General features: G+C 27.3%; 1 protein-coding gene across 4 annotated transcripts in view; it reads left to right on the top strand.

The window, feature by feature from the left end:
- LOC117178152 (probable phospholipid-transporting ATPase IIB) overlaps positions 1-20,150 on the top strand; it is a 133,984-nt gene that overhangs the window by 42,473 nt on the left and 71,361 nt on the right. For all 4 annotated transcript variants that reach the window (XM_033369416.1, XM_033369415.1, XM_033369418.1 and 1 more), the window contains 2 exons: positions 2,567-2,818; positions 10,672-10,863. In XM_033369416.1, the coding sequence (XP_033225307.1) occupies positions 2,567-2,818; positions 10,672-10,863 (444 nt within the window). The remainder of the gene's footprint in view (positions 1-2,566; positions 2,819-10,671; positions 10,864-20,150) is intronic.

The following is a 20,150-nucleotide window of genomic DNA, read 5'->3' as shown; positions in this document are numbered from 1 at the left end:
AGGATTTTAAAGATTTTATGGTATTTTTGAAAATGCAAGGAATTTTCAAGTGCTTTAAAAAATATCAAGGGATTTGGAAAGATTTTTAAGTATTTGAAATATCTTATGATATTTCAAACAGATTTTAATAATTTAAAGAGATTAGGATTTTATAGATTTTAGTTTTTTTTTAATGCAAGGAATTTTTAAGAGTTTCAAAAAGTTTCAAGCGATTTCGAAGGATTTGAAATATTTTCTGACATTTAAAAATATTCTAAGAAATTTGTAACAGATTTTATTAACTTGAAGAGATTCCAAAGGATTTTAAAGATTTTAAGACACTTTTAAAAATTCTGAGGATATTTTATGAGCTTTAAAAATTTGCAAGGAATTTCAAGGAATTTGAAATATTTTAAGGGATTCTAAAAGATTCAAAGAAATTTTTTAAAAGACCAATAATTTGAAGTCTTTTCAAAGGATTTTAATAAGATTTTCGGGCATTTTTTAAAATTTCAAAGAATTTCTTTAAATTGTAAATAGTTTCAAAGTATTTCAAAGTATTTCAAACATTATAAAAGATTCAAAGGGATGTTGAAGAGATTTCCATAATTTCAATGTATTCCAACCAAATTTACGATATTTTAAAAAATTTCAAGGTATTTTCTAGAACCTTAATAAGTTTAAAGGGATTTGGAAAGTTATTATAGGATTTGAAATATCTTAGGATATTCCGCATAGTTTTCAATCATTTGAAGAGATTCCAAACGATTTTAAGGATTTGTTCAACAGATTTATATTTTTTAAAGGATTTCAGAGAATTTAAAGTATTTTAGATTTTCTTTTTAATTCCAAGGAATTTTCAAGATCTTTAAAAAGTATCAAGGGGTTTCAAAATATTTCAAGGAACTTGAAATTGATTTACAATTTTTCAAGAAATTTTCAAGGATTTGAATTATTTTCAGGATTTAAAAAAATGCATGGTATTTTAAAGAATTTCAGGAAAAAATGGAATGGATTTATATTACATATAACTTGTTAGAATATTTTTGAACATTCCAAGGAATTTTATCAGATTTCCGAGGGTTTTAATTATTTTAACCCTTTTCAAAAGCTCTCAAGGTCTTTCAGGAAATATCGCATATTTCATGTATTGTAGCCGGAATTTAAAATGAACGATTTTAATTAGAATATAAGATTTTCGAATATTTCAAGGAATTTTCAAGAGCTCTAAAAGGTGTCATTAAATTTTAAAAGGTTTCAAGAAATTTCGAAAGATTTCAAAGGATTTTAAATATTTTAGTTTATTTTAAAATATTCCGAGACGTTTGGAATTGATTTACAAAATTTTCAAGGAATTTCCAAGGATTTGAATAATTTCATGGTGTTTTAAAAAATTTCGGAATATTTCAATTGTTTTTATTTCACATTTTCGAGAAATTCAATGATTTTAAGCAATCTTAAAATCTTTCAAGGTATTTTAATCAATTTTCCAAGATTTCAGAAAATATCGCCAGATTTCATGTATTGTCGCAGAATTTTATAATATGTTAATGGATTTCGAAGAAATGGAATTATTCCTTGTATTTATTATTCACAAGAAATCAGAGATTTTAAAATATGTCGAAAAATTTTTTAATTCAGGGTATTTTAAAAAATGTCGAGTAATTTGCAAAAATAATCAAAATTTGCATGGGATTTCAAAATATTTGAAATATTTGAGGGTTTTTTAAAAGATTCCATAGAGTTTTCAATTGATTTCAGTAATTTAATGGGATTTCAAAGGATTTTAAATTATTTAGGGTATTCTAAAGAATTCCAAGATTTTTTCAACATTAAAAAGTTTCAAGAGAATTTTGAATGACTTGTAAAGGATTTAAAAAAAAGTTTAATCCTAGTATTTTTATTAATTTTCCAGGATTTCAGGAAATATAAGATTCCATGTAATTTCATGATATTATATAATATTATAATAAATTTTAAAGAATTTATTTACAAGAAGTAATGGTTTTTTAGGGTTTCAAAGATTTGAAGTGATTTTCAAATATTTTTTTGTAATTTATTTGAATTCACTCTGAATTTTTATTGACTTTTCCTGAATTCTTTTAACTTCCTTTGAAATCTCTTAAATTTTTTTAATTCACTGGAACTCTAAATTCACTCAGTCCAATGTATTAAAAAAATTTTATTTCGGCTTGAAATTTTTTTATTAAAAATTTTTTTCCCAATGCATGCAATTATTTTGGAATAATAATAATAATAATAAATAAAAATACATAAAAATATAAATAATTAATAATAATAATCTTGGATTGTTTTGAAGTCTCATGAATCAGATTTTTAAAATTCTTTTTTGAATAAACAGAACTTGGACTTTGAATACTAATTGTCAAGGAAAATAAAAATTAGTTAGGGATAAATTAGGGAATTTTGGAAATGAGGTTATACAACCCGCCTTTTTATTCCGTCAATTAATAAAGTAATAAAATATAGACTTGAATATAAAAATATAATTAAATAATTACATATAAAAAGTAGACTCCAATCAATAAATAAACTAAATTGGACTAATTGGTACAATTTTATACAGGTCATTGTAGAAAAAGGACAAAGAGTGCCAGCCGATCTCGTTTTGTTGCGCACAACTGAAAAAGCTGGAGCCTGTTTTGTCAGAACAGACCAATTGGATGGAGAAACCGATTGGAAGTTGCGGTTGGCGATTCCAGCTACGCAAAAACTGGACAACGATTCTCAACTTTTCGATATTAAGGCGAGCCTCTATGTCGAAAAACCACAAAAGGACATTCATAGCTTCATTGGAACCTTTACCTTAATTACGGGAGTAAGTTTTATTTCTTTATAATTTACTATACCGATAATAATTTTAGAGAATTTTTAAATTTTCTCAACAATTTGATTAGATAAAAATTGATTCCAGACTTCAGAGCCTAAAATGCTCTCAAAAGAGGGGCAATAGAGTGAAAATATATTTAAAATATTGAATTCAAAAGGGCGATTTTTTAGTAGACAGTTTTAATTTTCTTATCAGAAAAAATTGAATTTTCAAGAAAAAAGTTTATTTTTAACCCAGGAAGATGACTTTCCTACAACAACAAAATATGAATTTTATACCCAAAAGGCGAATGTTCAACAAAATAATTAAACTGCTAAAAAATAGTTGAACTTTAAACAAAACAGCTGAATTTTCAAGCAAACGGTTGAACTTTCAAGGAAAAGAGAGACAAATTAGATCATTAATTTTTAACAAAATATATGAGTTTTCAACCGAATAGTGATATTCTCACCAAAAAATGGAAGTTAAATTTTCAGGTAAAAAAAAATTTAATTAAAGTAGCTGAATTTTCAACCAAAAAGATTAATTTTCATCAAGATGACTAATTTTTTTGTCAAAAAGACCCATTTTTTACGTGACAGTTGAATTTTCAACCTTGAAAATAAGGTTTTTCAACAATAAAAATGATTTTTCTAGCAAATACTTGAATTTTCTACGAAAATATTCGAATTTTTAACCAAAAAGATGTATTTTTAATCATGAAGATAAACTTTTTTATTGGAAATGATAAAATTTCAACAAAAGCAAGAATTTTCAATCAAGTAGTTACATTTTTATGGGCAAAACATTATATTTTTTACCAAAAGAGATTAATTATTCAAAGCCGCAGGACGATTTTTCTTCAAATAATTGAATTCTCAACAAAAAGATTAATTTTAAACGAAATTTTTTTTCAATTAAATCATTGATTTTCAACAAAAAATGGAAGTTAAATTTTCAGGTAAAGAACCTTAATTTTTAATTAAAGTAGTTGAATTTTCAATCAAAAAAGATCAATTTTCATCAAGACGATTAATTTTCTAGTCAAAAAGACACATTTTTTTACAAAACAGTTGAATTTTCAACATTAAAATAAGAATGATTTCCGAAAAAGTTATTTTTTTCTACCAAATACGTGAATTTCTACCAAAGTATTTGATTTTTCAACCAAAACCTTCAATTTTTCACCAAGGAGATAAACTTCTGATTAAAAAAGATGAAATGTCAACAAAGTACAAGAATTTTCAATTAACAGTTGCATTTTTATACGAGTAAAAGATTACATTTTTACCAAAAGATATGAATTTTCAAAGCCGAAGGACAATTTCTCTACAAATAATTGAATTTTCAATCCAAAAATAATCATTTTCAATAAAAAGATTCATTTTGAACGAAATATTTCTTTTCCAGCCAAATACTTGATTTTTTAACCAAAAAAAGAATAAATCTTTAAAAAAACATGTAATACTTGAGATTTCAAACAAAAAATACATCAATCTAAAATATAAAGTCAACCAAAGGTCAATTTTCAACCAAATAGTTGAATTTTTAACTAAAATTGTTGAATCCTGAATAAAACTAGTTGAATGCAAAAGAAAATAGTTGCATTTTGAACCAAAATGGATGAATTCGTAACCAAGAAGATTAATTTTTAACCAAAAGTGACGAATTTTGTTAACAAAATATATGAAGTTTCAACAAAATAGTTACATTTGCAAACAAATAGATTTTAAACTAAAATTATAAATCTTAAGAAAAAGACAAAATATTAACGAAAAATGAAATAATTAATGTTTCAAACAAGAAAGATTTTAATTTCAATAAAAAATAGTTGAATTCGACCCAAAAAAATACAATTTTTCATTTAAAAATTTTGGTTTTTAGCTAAAAAGAATCAATTCCTAATTAAGAATCTTAATTTTCTTACAAAAAAGAAGAATATTCAACCAATTAGTTGAATTTTCAAGCAGAAAAGATCAATTTTTCATAAAAAAATACCAATATTTTAACGGAAATGGCCTATTTAGATTTAGAGTTTAATAACTAATTGTTACCCAAATATAAAAACGATTTTTTAACAAAATAGTTAAATTTTGGACTAAAATGACGAACCATAAAAAAAGAAAGAATTTTTAAAAAAAGTTGAATTTTGAATAAAAAGTGTAATACATAATTGATATTGCAACCATGATGAAAATTGTTGAATCCTTAATAAAAATAGTTGAATCAAAAATAAATTTTCAACAAAATATATGAAGTTTTATCCAAATAGTTGGATTTTCAACCAAATAGAATAGATGAATGTGCAAGAAAAATTATGAATCGTAAAGAAAAAAGAATTTTGAACAAAGTAGTTCAACTTTCAACCAAAAAATATAAATTCTCAATAAAAAATATATAAATTGATAATTTAACCAAGAAATATTTAAATTAAAATTTACAAAAAAGGTTTAATTCAACCAAAAAAGAGGAATTTTTAACAAAATAGTTAAATTTTCGATTAAAAAAAATCGACAGAATTAAATTTTCAACCGAACAGTTAAATTTTTAAACAAAAAAGATGAAGTTTCAACGAAACATATAATAATTGATAGTTTCTCTAAGAATTATTTTAGTTTAAGTTTAAAATAAGTTTAATTCAACCAAAAAGACGAATTTTCAACAAAATTGTTAAATTTTTGAGAAAAAAATAAATAAAATAATTAAATTTTTAACTAAATAGTACAACTTTTTGCGAAGCAAGATGAATTCTTAACCGAAAATATAATAATAAGCTTTTCAATCATAAATAATTAACTTGCAACGATAAATAGTTGGATTTTTTAAATTGGATTCTATTAATTCAGTTCGCATGATTTAAGCGAAAAAAATGAGAAAAAGGGGAACTTTCTTAAAAACAGGAAAACATAGCAATTATTTAAAAGAAGGAAAAGAGGGAAATAGGAGAAAAAGTGTGTGAAAAACTTCTAGATTTTTAGAACTCACAGGGTGGCCGCTTGACAGTGAATTTATTTTTTGACTGGGAATTTTACTAATTTTTAGAAAAAAATCAGTCAAAGGTTTATTTCAACGATTTTTAAAACAATTAGTTGCATGGTTTTCTTTTTCATTTATGATATAGTTATTCAGATTATAATGCGTAATTCGAAAATTTTTTACATAAAAATTTTCCTTTTTAGATTTTAATTTTTAAATGTACATTTTTCTTTCATAGAATTTTAACATTTAGTTTTAAATCATAACAAATAAAAAGTTCGAAGCGTTTGAAATATACAATTTTAGATTTAAAAAAAAATTTAGTTTATAAACTGTAAATATAAATTATAATCATTCTTTAAAATTGAATCGCACGTTAATAATTAACAAGTTAGTAATAATTGATTTTACCAGACGATTCTGAATCTGTTTAAAATGTAAGCATTTGTTAATTTTAACTTTAAAAATTAAACTGATTCAATTGTAAAGTCTAAGTAGCTAAATAAATTTAAACGCCTGATTCAAAATTTATAAACTATTTTAAAGAAGAAGGAAAATTGGTTAATATTTAAAATATTTGACTGTCTATTTCAAGGTGGCATTTGAACCGGGAATTTTTTGAGACCGGGAAAAACCGGGAAATAACAGTGAATCAAAATTTTTTTACTTTAAAAATTTTCCATTTAAAATTTTTATTTCTAAGCTTACATTTTTAATTTAGAAAATTTTTAAATGCTATCTGTACTTTAAGTAATAAAAAGTAAACAAAAACGATTTGACAAAACGATTTTAAACCATTTCCAAATTTAAGAATTTTCAGATTTTAACGTTAAAACTTAAAGGGTTTCAATTTGAAAGTCTTAATCATTAAACAAATGTGAAGATGTAACTGAAAGTTTATAAACTATTCTCAAATTAATAATAACTTCATAATAATATATCCTAAATTAAACGATTTTAATAAATTTAAAATAATATAAATTGAAACCAAGTATTTAAAAGTAAAGAATCTTTAACTGAATTGTTTGACTTAGAAAACCTGGAATCGTTAAAAATTCGAAGAGCCTTTAAACTTTGAACGTCACAATTTTAATTGTTGCATTTGAAGAACACTTAATTTGTAAGTGATATTTTTTAATTTTGATGTATAATTTACAAATGAACATTTGTGGAAAAAAATTGAGTAATTTTAAGAGATATTTAGGAGTTTTAAAAAGATTAAAAATTATTATGCAAATTTTAGAAAGTTTTCTTAAAATCTTCTAGAATCTTTTTTGAAAATTTTGTTTCAATCTTTGAAAAACTTTTTAAATATTCTCTTAAAATAATGTTTTAAAATGAAAAATTATTTTTAATTTTCCTATGAAACTTAAGAACATTTTTTTATTCTTTTAAAGCCTTTCACAATTCTTGAAAAGAATATAATTTTTTTGTTTAAAATCTGCAAATATCTACATTTTGTTTTATATTAGGCTATCATTTCAAGTTTTACATTGAGTTTAAATCTTTTTATAACTTCTACATATCTCTTGAAATTACTCAAATTTCGCCTACAAATAATATGTTCAATTGTTATTTATACATCCAAGTTGTAAAGAAGTTTTCTACAATTTTCAGGATTTTTTGAAAATTGTAGAAAAAAATTCAATTCATTTTAACAGAGATTTAGAAGTTTTAAAAAAATTTCCAAAATAATTTAAAATTTAAAATGAATTTAAAATAACTTCTAGATTTCTCAAGATTTTGAAAAAATTTTGGAAGCTTTCCATGGATGTTTAAACTATTTTAGAAGAAAAAAGAATTGAATTTCTAATTTAAGAAGTGTTCAGTTAAAATTTTTTCAATTTTTCAATATTTGATGTTTCTAGCTTAAAATTCCTTAAAATTATATAATTTTGACAATTTTAAAGTTCATTGATTGATTTTTTAATTTAGAGCATTGAAAATGATAACGTGGATTTATATTTATTTATATTGAAAAATTTTAGTACCTTCAATTTTATGCGCGTAAATCATTGAGCATTTGAATACAAAATTTTGAAATTAAAAACTTTTAAAAGTTCAAAATGTAACAGTTCCACTTTGAGTGCTTTCATTTGCAGCTCAGTTTTTATTACCTCAAGTGGAAAATTGTTTAGCTTTAGTGTTCCATTTTTCAATTTAATTGACAGTGAAAAATTTTTCCGAACCGGAAAAAAACCGGGAATTTATTTCGTCGATTAAAACGGCCACCCTGCTATTTAAACAATTGAATTTACAAGTAAAATTGTTGAATCCTAATGTACAATAAATATTGAACCCCTATTTTTCACAGAAAAAAATCGAGTCGATTTCGACAAAAAATTTAGAAGCTTTTTCAGAGTTAAGAAAGGCTTTAAAAAAACGTTTTCTCAAGATTCCTAGGAAAATTTACATTTACTTTTTATTTAAAAAAAAATTATTATTTTAAGAGAATGTTTAAAAAATTTTTTAAATCATCAAAAATGAATTTAGAAGATTTTAAGGAAAGATTTATATTTTGCAGGTTTTTCGCAGTAATTTTACAAATTAAAAAAAATCTGTCTAACTTTGATTTCAACTGGTTTTTAAATAATTAGTTAGATTGTGATCTTTTTCAATTTTGATATAATTCAGCTTAGAATGATTATTTTGAAAATCTTTTGCTTTAAAAAATTGCCATTCTAAATTTTTAATTTAAAACATTTTTAATGTGCATTTTTAAACAATTAAATTTTAGAAGCCCCTAAAATCGAAGATTTTTTATTTAAAAAAATAAATATTTTTAGGTGATCAACGCTGACCATAAATTGATTAATGATTTTAAAAATCGAACTGTACTTTAAGATTTTTAACTTTAATAATAATTGATTTTACAAGACGATCCGAATAATTTTCAATTTTATTATAAAATTACTACAAAATAATATATTGATAATCATAGGTTTTTATTAAATTTCAAATATTATTTCAATCTAAAATATTCCATTTTTAAACTATTCAGTTCGAAATTTTTCAATTAAGAAAAAGAACAATTGCTTAATATTTTGAAATATCTGACTATTCATATAAAATCAGTAATTATAAATTAAATATTCAAAACTAAACTTTGAACGTTACAATTTTAATTGTTCTATTTCAAAAAATTTAATTTTTAAGTCAAATTGTTGAATTTCGTTTTATAAATGACAAATTTGGAATGTTTTTAAGAATTTAGAAAGGCTGCAGAAGAATAAAAAATATTTCCTGGAATAAGTGAAAATGATTTTTTATTTTGAAAAATGAAATTGAGGAGAATATTTAAAAATATTTACAAAATTATTAAAATGAATATGGAAGATTTTAAGGAAATTTTTTTTCAGTTTGGCCGGATTTAAACAAAATTTGTAGCTAAAATTTGAATCATTTTAAAAGATGTTTAGAAGTTCTGAATAAATTGAAAAATGTCAAAAAACATATAAGTGTTTCATGATTTTGAAATAAAAGTTAAAAGTATTTTAAAGATTCTTAAACTATTTACAATAAGAATAACTTTTGATTTAAGAAATGTTCAATTTATAAACAAAATATAATCGTTCCATTTTTAATTTCTCAAGTTTAAAATTGCTGAAAATGATATAATTTTGAAAATTTTTTAATGCATTGATTAATTCTTCAATTTAGAGTATTGAAAATGAGAACGTGAATATATATTTTTGAAACGGAATCTGAATATTTAAACTCTATAATTTATAAAAGTTTAAAAATTTTTATTTGGCAGTTTAACTGCATTTATTTAAAAAATTTTCAGTAGAAAAACGTTATTAGCTTCCATTTTACACGTGTAAATTATTCAGCATTTGCAAACAATATTTCTGAATTAAAAAACTTTTAAACTTCAAGAGTTTCACTTTGAGTGCTTTAATTTGCAACTCAATTTTTATTACTTCTGGTGGAAAAAATGTTGGCTTTATAGATCGATTTTTTTAATTTCATTGGCCTTGAAACATTTTTGCGAACCGGAAAAACACCCTGTGTTTGAGCAGATATTGCAAAAATCGTACAAATAAAATTTTTTTCAAATTTTCAAAAATTTCTTTAATATTCAATATCTTCTAATGTTCTTATGCTTATCTTAAAGCTGTTTTTTTAAAGTATCGACTTTTATAAAAACTTTATGGGTATATGTTTAATATATTTAAAAACTAGAAAAATAACTTTAAAATGAGATCAAGAACATACAAAAATATATATTATTACGGTAGTTGTTGAAAATTAAAGAAAACATTGAAATTTACACTATCTTTGCAATATCTACCTAAAAAATAGGCTAATTGGCTTCATCTTTGCCTCAATCTATTGATAATTTTGAGACCACTCAACCTTTTTAAGAAAATGATTGTAGTTAAGTTTATAACAAAAATGTAATCGTTCACTTTTTAATATTTCTGGTTTAAAATTGCTTACACCTCAAAAAGTACACTGGTGCGAATTCGCACCCGAAGTTTTTTCATTTTGTTGGCATTTACGCAAACACAGCTGCAGCGGATTATCCCCACAAATATTAAATATAAATGTTAAATATGTGTGATATAAGCTAATTGTGTATTATATGTTCAATATATTAAACAATTAATATTAACATTACAAACCAATTCGCACCAGTGTACCGTTTACGTATGCTGGGTCGGAGTGTACCGTGCGAGGCTTAAAATGATTCTCAGCTCAGTTTTTATTACTTTAAATGACGAAACTTCTAGCTTTAGATTTCGAATTTTTTAATTTCACTGACCGTGAGAAATTTTTGTGAACCGGGAGAAACACGGGAATTTTTTTCCTGTGAATAAAACAGACACTCTGAATTCGATTTGATTTCTTCTTCATGTAGGTATACTTTTTATTTTTTTTAGCAATACGAAGGATTCAGCAGCGAAGAAAGTCTCGGAGTGGACAATACTTTATGGGCAAATACAGCAATAGCTTCAGGATCTGCGCTCGGTGTTGTCGTTTATACGGGGCAGGAGACAAGATCTTTAATGAATCACTCGACTCCAAGATCGAAAGTTGGTTTACTAGATCAGGAAATCAATCAACTGACGAAGGTGAGCTAAAAATTATATATTGTACCCGTCTTCTAGAATATAATACATTAAGTTAACGTTTTTATCTCATTTTTTTGGTAACGGAATTGAAAACAGAAATTATTTTTCGTGAAATTGATCCAGGGTGCTTGGCGACCTTAAAAATCTGGAAACCTCCTTCGAATTTTTCATAAGAACCTTAAATTTGATTGTTTTAAAATTCTTTGCTTATAAGCCTTTTATTTTTTTTAAATCCAAAGATTAGTTTGAATCTTTTAGTATTTCCATATTCAAAATATGGTAAAGAATTTTACAGTAAACATTTTTTGGGGTATTCAACTTACAAATGATAAAAATTGTTAGTTGAAAATGTCGATGTTAATTCAATTTCAGGATAAGAATTTTCCAATGGTTGACTACAACAGTTTTGAGTGTACATCAGATTTCTAGATTTTAAAATATATTTCAGAGATTTCAAACAATTTCGAAAGGTGTTAAAAGATTTTAGAAGATTTCACAAATATTTCAAGGATCTAGCAACGATTTGTACGATTTCAAAGATTCCACGAAAATGTCAAAGATTTAAAAATGTATCAAGGGCTTCAAAAGACTTTACGACGATTTCAATGTTTTTAAAATATTGCAGAAGATTTAAAATTATTTAAAAGATTTCAAAGATTAAGCAAGGATTCAACAAATTTCACAAAAGCGAATTTTAAAACATTTTAACGATTTTAAAAGTTTGAAAAGCTATTAGAATATTTCTTTAAATGACACAAAGATTTCGAAGTTTACAAAGATTCAGAAAGATGTCAAAAGACTTTAGAAGATTTCACAAAGATTTCAAATAATTTCAAAAAGATCTCAAATGATTTCACAGATTAAAAAAAAATCAGAAAGATTTGAAAAGATTTTATAACATTTGAAGAATCTCAAAAATATTTTAAGGATTTCAGAGGTTTTAGAAATATTCAGGAGATTTCATAAAGTCGTGCACATAGGATTTTAAACAATTTCACAATATCTCAAAAAATAGAAAAAATATTTCAAAGGCTTCAAAAGACTTTATGAAGATTTCAGAAATATGTTTAATATTTTAAAAGATTTCAGAAATATATAAAAAAATTAGATGTAACAAAGATTTCAAAGGATTTTAGAAAGATATCACAAAGATTTCAAAACATTTCAGTAAGATTTTAACAAATTGTATAAGATTTAAAAATATTTCAAGGATCTCACAGAAATTTAAAGGATTTCAAAGAATTTTAAAAGATTCAGAAGATTTCATAAAGTCGTGCACATTAGATTTCAAACGATTTCACAATATCTAAAAAATATTTCAAATATCTCAAAGGCTTCAAAAGACTTGACGAAAATTTCAGAAAGATTTTAAATATTTGAAAAGATTTCAGAAAGATATCAACCATTTTCAGAAGATTTTACAAATATTTCAAATAATTTCAGACAGATTTCACAAAGATTAAAAAAAAATCAAAAAGATATCAAAAGATTGTATAAGATTTCATAGATCTCACAAATATTTTAAATATTCTAAAGGCTTCAAAAGACTTCACAAAAATTTCAGAAAGATTTTAAATATTTGAAAAGATTTCAGAAAGATATCAACAATTTTTAGAAGATTTTACAAATATTTCAAATGATTACAGACAGATTTCACAAAGATTTTTAAAAAATCAGAAAGATTTCAAAAGATTGTATTAAGGTTTCATAAGTTTTCAAAGATCTCACAAATATTTAAAGGATTTCAAAGATTTGATAAAAATTCAGAAGATTTCCTAAAGTCATGCACATCAGATTTCAAGTGATTTCACAATATCTCAAAAATATTTAAATGTTTCAAAGGCTTCAAAAGACTTTCCTAAAATTTCAGAAAGATTTAAAGATTCTTCAAAAAGATATTTAAAAAATGAAAAGGTATCAAAAAGATTTTAAAGGATTTCAGAAAGATTTAAGATATTTCAAAAGATTTCAAGAAGATATAAAAAAATGTAGAAGATATCAAAATAATTTTTAAGGATTTCAAAAAGATTTCAAAAGATTTGGTAAGATTTGAAGAATCTCTAAAATATTTCGATGATTTCAAAGATTTTAGAAAGTTTCAGATGATTTCATAAATTCGTGCAAACCAAATTCCGAACAATTTCACAATATTTCACAAATATTAAAAATATTTCAAAGGCTTCGAAGGACTTCACGTAGTCTTCGGAAAGATATCAAAAAAATTTATAAGATTTCAGAAATATTTGAAATGATTTCAGAAAGATTTCTCAAAGATTTAGAAAAATATATCAGCAAGATTTCAAAAGATTTCAAGGATCTCATAAATATTTCCAGAATATCAGAGATTTTAGAAAGATTCAGTAGATTTCATAAAGTCGTGCACATCGGATTCTAAACAATTTCGCAATATCTCAAAAATATTAAAAATATTTCCAAGGCTTCAAAATACTTTATGAAGATTTCAGAAATATTCTTAATATTTCAAAAGATTTCAGAAAGATAGAAAAAAATTAGACGTTACAAAGATTTCAAAGGATTTTAGAAAGACATCACTAAGATTTCAAAACATTTCAGTAAGATTTTAACAGATTGTATAAGATTTTTAAATATTTCAAGGATCTCACAGAACTTTAAAGGATTTTAAAGAATTTTCAAAGATTCAGAAGATTTCATAAAGTTGTGCACATTAGACTTCAAACGATTTCACAATATCTAAAAAATATTTTTTTGAAATATTTCAAAGTAGGCCAGTCAACGAAGCTGAATGAGGAGGCTTAAATGGAAATAATTTATAACAATGAACTTAGTTGTCAGAAAGCTTCCTTAGGGGATCTTGAAACACCTCCCAAAATTCAGTAAATTTGGGGGGGGGGGGTTCTCGAGCCGCCATCTTCCAATATGGCGGATGATTTCATGTTTTTAGATTTTCCTTGGAAACGGCTGTTCTTAGAGCAAAAATAGTTATATAATAAAACACTCTAAATTTTCTTCTGAATAAAAAAGGTTATATAAAATATTGCCCTAAAGTGAATAGTTTGCCTGAAAAATTGAAAAGATTGAACATTTTGGGAAGTTCATTATTCTTGCATTTATGAGCGATTGCCTCAGTGAAAACGAATGCAGTTTATTGTTTCGAGCTTGGCTGAAGGTAAGCTACCGTGCAATATCGATAATTTCGTTGTAGCTATATTATTTATTTAATACTGAAAATTATTTTGATCATTTTCAACGCCTAATTTGAAGAAGTTGCTTTCATTCCTCCAAGTAGAGACTTTGTCATTTACTTTCCTCATGTCTTAACAACGCATCTGGAAATTTTCGAAATTTTAAATTAATTTTTTTATATTAAAAACCGCCTTTTTTTGAACCTGTGTCAAAACTCTCGGAAAATCCGATTTGATCAAAAAATTGTTATGGCCCCATAGTTGAGAACCACTCTGAAGCAATTTGCCTGGAATAATTCCCCGTCTGTGTTTACAAAACATAAACCCAGGCTGGGAAAACCTTCTGGGTTAAATTGCTTTAGAGTGGCAATAAGACGACCTTGCTTTCTCTCTATTAGTCAATGGAAGGAAGAGAGTCGTAAAATCACACCTGGCGCATCTGCGACGGAAGGTTTCCCCGTCACGCGCCAGGCCTGTGAGCATGACTTACGCCGCGTCATCTCTCTCTCCTTTTCTCTCTCTCTCTTCCTTCTCGTTGGGAAAGCGACCTGCGGTCGCCAACCCAACGTGACCAATACGTTTAGAAAATTCCCCATTAAATGAAAATACTAATTGTAATTCTTGTGTGTTTTAAAATTTCCTTTTTATTTTTTTTAAATACCAGGGTTAGAAAGCACAGATTTTGTTTTTATTATGATATTTCATAGTTTAATTTAATTATGATTAATTATATAAGAATCGTTTTATAAGTTGTTTTACTTTAGGTTTTTCTTACCAACGTATTTTTTTTTCCTTTTCGATATCGTGTCTCTTTTAATTTTTAAGTTTTATGTATTTTATCCTGCGATATCTCAGGTTCCTTAATTTCAAGTATGGGGCATTTTATTCTGCGAGTAGTTTTAGATCTTAGGTTCTTTCTATATCCTTGTAAGTTAGCTTTTATCTTAACCTTCTCGTAATTTACTTTTTATGCTATCTCTTTATTTTGTTTTGTACTATTGCATTTTTGCCGCACACGAAGCTCGCGTGACTTCGCCCGACGCGCCATATTGTCGGTGGAGAGTTCGGGTGCGCGCTCACCATGGCGAGTGGAAGGGATGGACCGGGCAGCCGACGCGCCCCTCCATCAGCGAAGCGAGTGGCCGAGAGGACCGCGCCAATCGCCGGCCGGCCCGCCTCTCGGCCATCGGACATAAAAGCGGGTGCATGCAAGCAAAGGCACACACTTCTATTCGGGCTTCCAGTTGGGTAACCTCAGTCCCCTGGTCGCTTTCAGCTAACTTTTGTAAGCCACTTTTTAAGAATAAAGTGCTTTAGAGTCCAAACAGAATTCCAGTTTGTTTTCCTTTCTCTCTCGAGAATAATCCTACTCTCGCACTCCTCTCTCCTTCTCTCTCCGTTCCTCTCTCTGTCTCTCTCTTTTCTCTAGGGTCGGTACGCTCATTGCAGCCCCGCCCGAACTCTTTACTTTCTCTAGGGTCGGTAAGCTTTCTCGCAGCCCCGCCCGAAATCTTTATACCTCTCTTTCTCTAGGGTCGGTACGCTCACCGCAGCCCCGCCCGCTCACCTATTTTACGCTTTCCAACCACCTTGCTCCTCCTCGCCAGACGTATGACTGGCAAATCCAGAGATCCTCGTCCCGGTAAGCGCACCCGAGTTCGTCGACGCTTGGCTGCGCTTGCTTCGAGACGTCCTCCAAGCCTCTGGTTTCCCTCCCATAGAGGACCTACGCCCTTCCTCCGCCTCTAACGGCACTCCCAAGGCTATCGTTCGATCGGTAGTCCTCCTTCCTGATTCCCTGAAAGTCCACTTTGTTCGGCCCTCGACCTCTTCAGCCACTTCTTCGGGCCGCCTGGATTACTCCGGGCGTTACGAAGCTCCGGCACCTCGTACTCCCTCTCCTCGCAAGCGCTTTCGCCCGGCCGATAGCGATGATGACGATGTCATCATCGTAGATGAGGACGAGCTTCTGCGCTCGCCTCAAGCGCCGGTAAAGCGACCTTGTCGGGAGGACTAAACGCCCCCCCCCCCCCCCCCCCCCCCCCCCCCCGGGCCAACTGACGACGGGGTTTCACCCCTAAAAAAAAAGGAAGACGAGGGCAGAAGCGAGACAACGGCCCATGGATGGCGTGCAGGCCTGACAGTACCTGCTGAAGGTCCGAGGTGTCCCTCGCCTACCGCTGCCACCACCAACCAGCCGCCGAAACCCGGCGCAGTCCATGGCCCAGCTAGTCACCTTCCTGCAGGCTAACAACAAGAGCCTTCGCGTACGAGGAGAGATCCAGCCCCGAGAAACCTAAGCCGCGGTAAAGTAGCCTCTGCCTAGGAGGGCACGAACGGCTCGCCGCGCCCGAGAAGACGTCGGAAGTCGTGGTGCAGTAGCCTCTGCCCCGGAGGGCACGACGGCTCGCCACGCCCAGGAAGACATGCACATCGTAGTCGCCGTCGTGGTGAGAAGCCCTGCCTCAGGAGAGGTCCAGACGGCTCCACACGACCTCCGGCCGAGCTCTCACCCGCTCAAGGACAGGCCCCCACTCGCCTGGCCATCCACAATTTCCTTTCCAATATTCACCTCGCCACAACTTTAGATCAAGTCGGGACAACCACACACCCGGCTTGTATCAAAATTAATTTAAAAGTTCGAAAATTTCTAGATGCGTTGTTAAGACATGAGGAAAGTAAATGACAAAGTCCCTACTTGGAGGAATGAAAGCAACTTCTTCAAATTAGGCGTTGAAAATGATCAAAATAATTTTCAGTATTAAATAAATAATATAGCTACAACGAAATTATCGATATTGCACGGTAGCTTACCTTCAGCCAAGCTCGAAACAATAAACTGCATTCGTTTTCACTGAGGCAATCGCTCATATATGCAAGAATAATGAACTTCCAAAAATGTTCAATCTTTTCAATTTTTCAGGCAAACTATTCATTTTATGGCAATATTTTATATAACCTTTTTTATTCAGAAGAAAATTTAGAGTGTTTTATTATATAATTATTTTTACTCTAAAAACAGCCGTTTCCAAGGAAAATCTAAAAACATGAAATCATCCGCCATATTGGAATATGGCGGCTCGAGCGCCCCCCCCCCCCTCAAATGTACTGAATTTTGGGAGGTGTTTCAAGACCACCTAAGGAAGCTTCCTGACAACTAAGTTCATTGTTATAAATTATTTCCATTTAAAATCCTTCGTTGACTGACCTAAAGGCTTCAAAAGACTTCACAAAAATTTCAGAAAGATTTTAAATATTTGAAAGGATTTCAGAAAGATATCAACCATTTTCAGAAGATTTTACAAATATTTCAAATTATTTCAGAAAGATTTCACAAATTTTTTTTAAATCAGAAAGATTTCAAAAGACTTCGAGGGTCTCACAAATATTTCGAAGATTTCAAAGGTTTTACAAAGATTCCGAAGATTTGATAAAGTCATTCACATTAAATTTCAACCGATTTCACAATATCTCAAAAATGTTTAAAATGTTTCAAAGGTTTCAAAATAATTTACTAAGATTTCAGAAAGATTTAAGATATTTACAAATATTTCAAAAAGATATAAAAAAATGTAGAAGATATCAAAAGATTTTAAAGCATTTCATAAAGAATTCAAAAGATTTTATAAGATTTCAAGAATCTCAAAATTATTTCAAGTATTTCAAAGCTTATAGAAAGATTCAGAAGATTTCATAAATTCGTGCAAATCAAATTTCGAACCACTTCACAATATCTCACAAATATTAAAAATATTTTAAAATGATTTCAGAAAGATTTTACAAATATTAAAAAAATTTCTAAATGATTTCAAAAGATTGTATAAGATTTCAAAAGATTTCAAGAACCTCACAAATACTTCAAGGATTTCAAAAATTTTAGAAAGATTCAGGAGTTTTCATAAAGTCTAGCACGACAGATTTCAAACAATTTCACAATATCTCAAAAATATTTCAAATATTTCAAAGGCTTCAAAAGACTTTACTAAGATTTCAGAAAGATTTCAGATATTTCAAAAGATTTCAAAAAGATATAAAAAAAATTTAGAAGATATCAAAAAGATTTTAAAGGATTTTATAAAGATTTCAAAAAGATATCAAAATTTTTTAGAAGATTTCACAAATATTTCAAATAATTTCTGAAAGATTTCAAAACATTTCATGGATCTCATAAATATTTCCAGGATTTCAGAGATTTTAGAAAGATTCAGGAGATTTTATAAAGTCGTGCACATCGGATTTCAAACGTTTTCACAATATCTTAAAAATATTTCAAAGGCTTTAAAAAACAAAGAAGATTTCAGAAAGATTTGAAATATTTGAAAATATTTCGGAAGTTTAAAAAACTTGAGAAAGAATTCAGGAAGATATCAAAATATTCTAGAAAAATTCACAAAGATTTCAAAGAATTTCACAAAGATTTTATAAGATTTCAAAAGATTTCAAGGATCTCACAAATATTTAATAAATATCAAAAATACCACAAAGGCTTGTACGTCAGATTTTAAGCGATTTAAACAGATTTTAGAAAATTTCAAAGGTATTTAAGTATGCCAAAGGTTTCAAAATAATTTTTGAAGATTTTTTTAAATATTTGAAATATTTTATCATTATTTCAAAAGATTTAAACGACTTCAGGAGATTTTAAAATTATTCAAAGCATTTCAAAGATGTCACAAACATGCAAAAGGTATTTTTCAGAAAGATTTCAATAATTTAAAAAGATTACAGATTTAAAAAAATTTTAAAGATTTTTATTTTGAAGCTCGACATCATCAGTTGATATTAAGTGATAATTTAACAAATATTATTAAATTCTAAAACAACATTTTTTATGTAATATTTATAAAAAATCAATAATTTATCAATAATTTTTACTACTGAAGTATTTCAGAAAATGAAATAGTACAGAACTTGTCAACCAAAAAAAAAATACGACTCATTTTTTATATGTATGGCAAATAGTTATTTCACGATTTGATTTAGAAAAAAGAAAAATCTGCAAAAAAAATTTGTTGACCTGGAAAAGACCCTTAATTTATTTATTATCCATTTTAAATTAAAAGACTTTCAGACATCTTTTCCATTGAAAATTCATCTTTTTTTTTGATAATCTCAACTATTATTTATTTAAAATGAAAATCTTCTTTTATTGAAATATCAACTCTTGCATTTTTCGTTGAGAATTCCATCTTTTTTTCATCGAAAATGTAATCATTTGGTCAAAAAATGAGCCCTTATGTTGAAAATTTATTTTTTTGTAATGTTTCAGTATTTTCTTAAAAAATAATTTTTTTTTTGGTCGAAAGTTCAACAACTTGGTTGAAAGTTGAATTAATTTGTTAAGAATTGATGTTATTTGTTTATGCCTTAACTATTTTATTGAAAATTCTTTGTTTTTTTGTGTGTCTAAAATTATTTTTCTCATCTGAAAATCTAACTATACGATTTCAGGTTAAAAATTGATCGTTTTATCGTTAAATATTCAAATATTAAATTTTTTGTTGATATTTCATCTTTTTTGGTCGAACATTCAACTAATTGGTTGAAAGATGAATTTTTTTTGTTCAAATTTTTTCTTTTTTTTTTTTGTCAATTAGAATTAGTCTAAGGTAGACCCTGTATCTACTAGCGAATGAATGTTTAGTTTTCATTACATTAATATTGTTAAATAAAATACTAAATGCAATTGTAATGTTTTATACTCACAATTTAAAATCCCTAAACTTTTTTTTTTTTATAAATAATTAAGAATGTAATTTTCAAATTAAATTAAAAAGTAGCAAGCGAGTCACGCGTTCTTGAGTTTCTATTACCTAATATTAAAAACATAATCAATTTTAAAATCCATAATAACAAATTTTTCAATATTAAAAGTTTAAAAAATTGTTAAATGGACTTAAATAATTGATTATATTATTACTTTTAACAGATACAAAAAATAAATAAGTTACAATTTTTAGGATCTGTTAATACCGAAAAATTATTTTTTATTTTTAAGTGTTTTCGAAAATTGCAAATTCTACAATTTAAGCAGCTTTGACTTTGAAATATTCAATATACTTTAAAGTATTATGAAATTCATAATTATTTTAAATGAAAAGTGCTAATGATATTTCAATTCCT

This window comes from Belonocnema kinseyi, chromosome 8 (genome assembly GCF_010883055.1).
Source record: "Belonocnema kinseyi isolate 2016_QV_RU_SX_M_011 chromosome 8, B_treatae_v1, whole genome shotgun sequence".
NCBI lineage: Eukaryota > Metazoa > Arthropoda > Insecta > Hymenoptera > Cynipidae > Belonocnema > Belonocnema kinseyi.
This window is presented reverse-complemented; position numbering and strand designations above follow the sequence as displayed.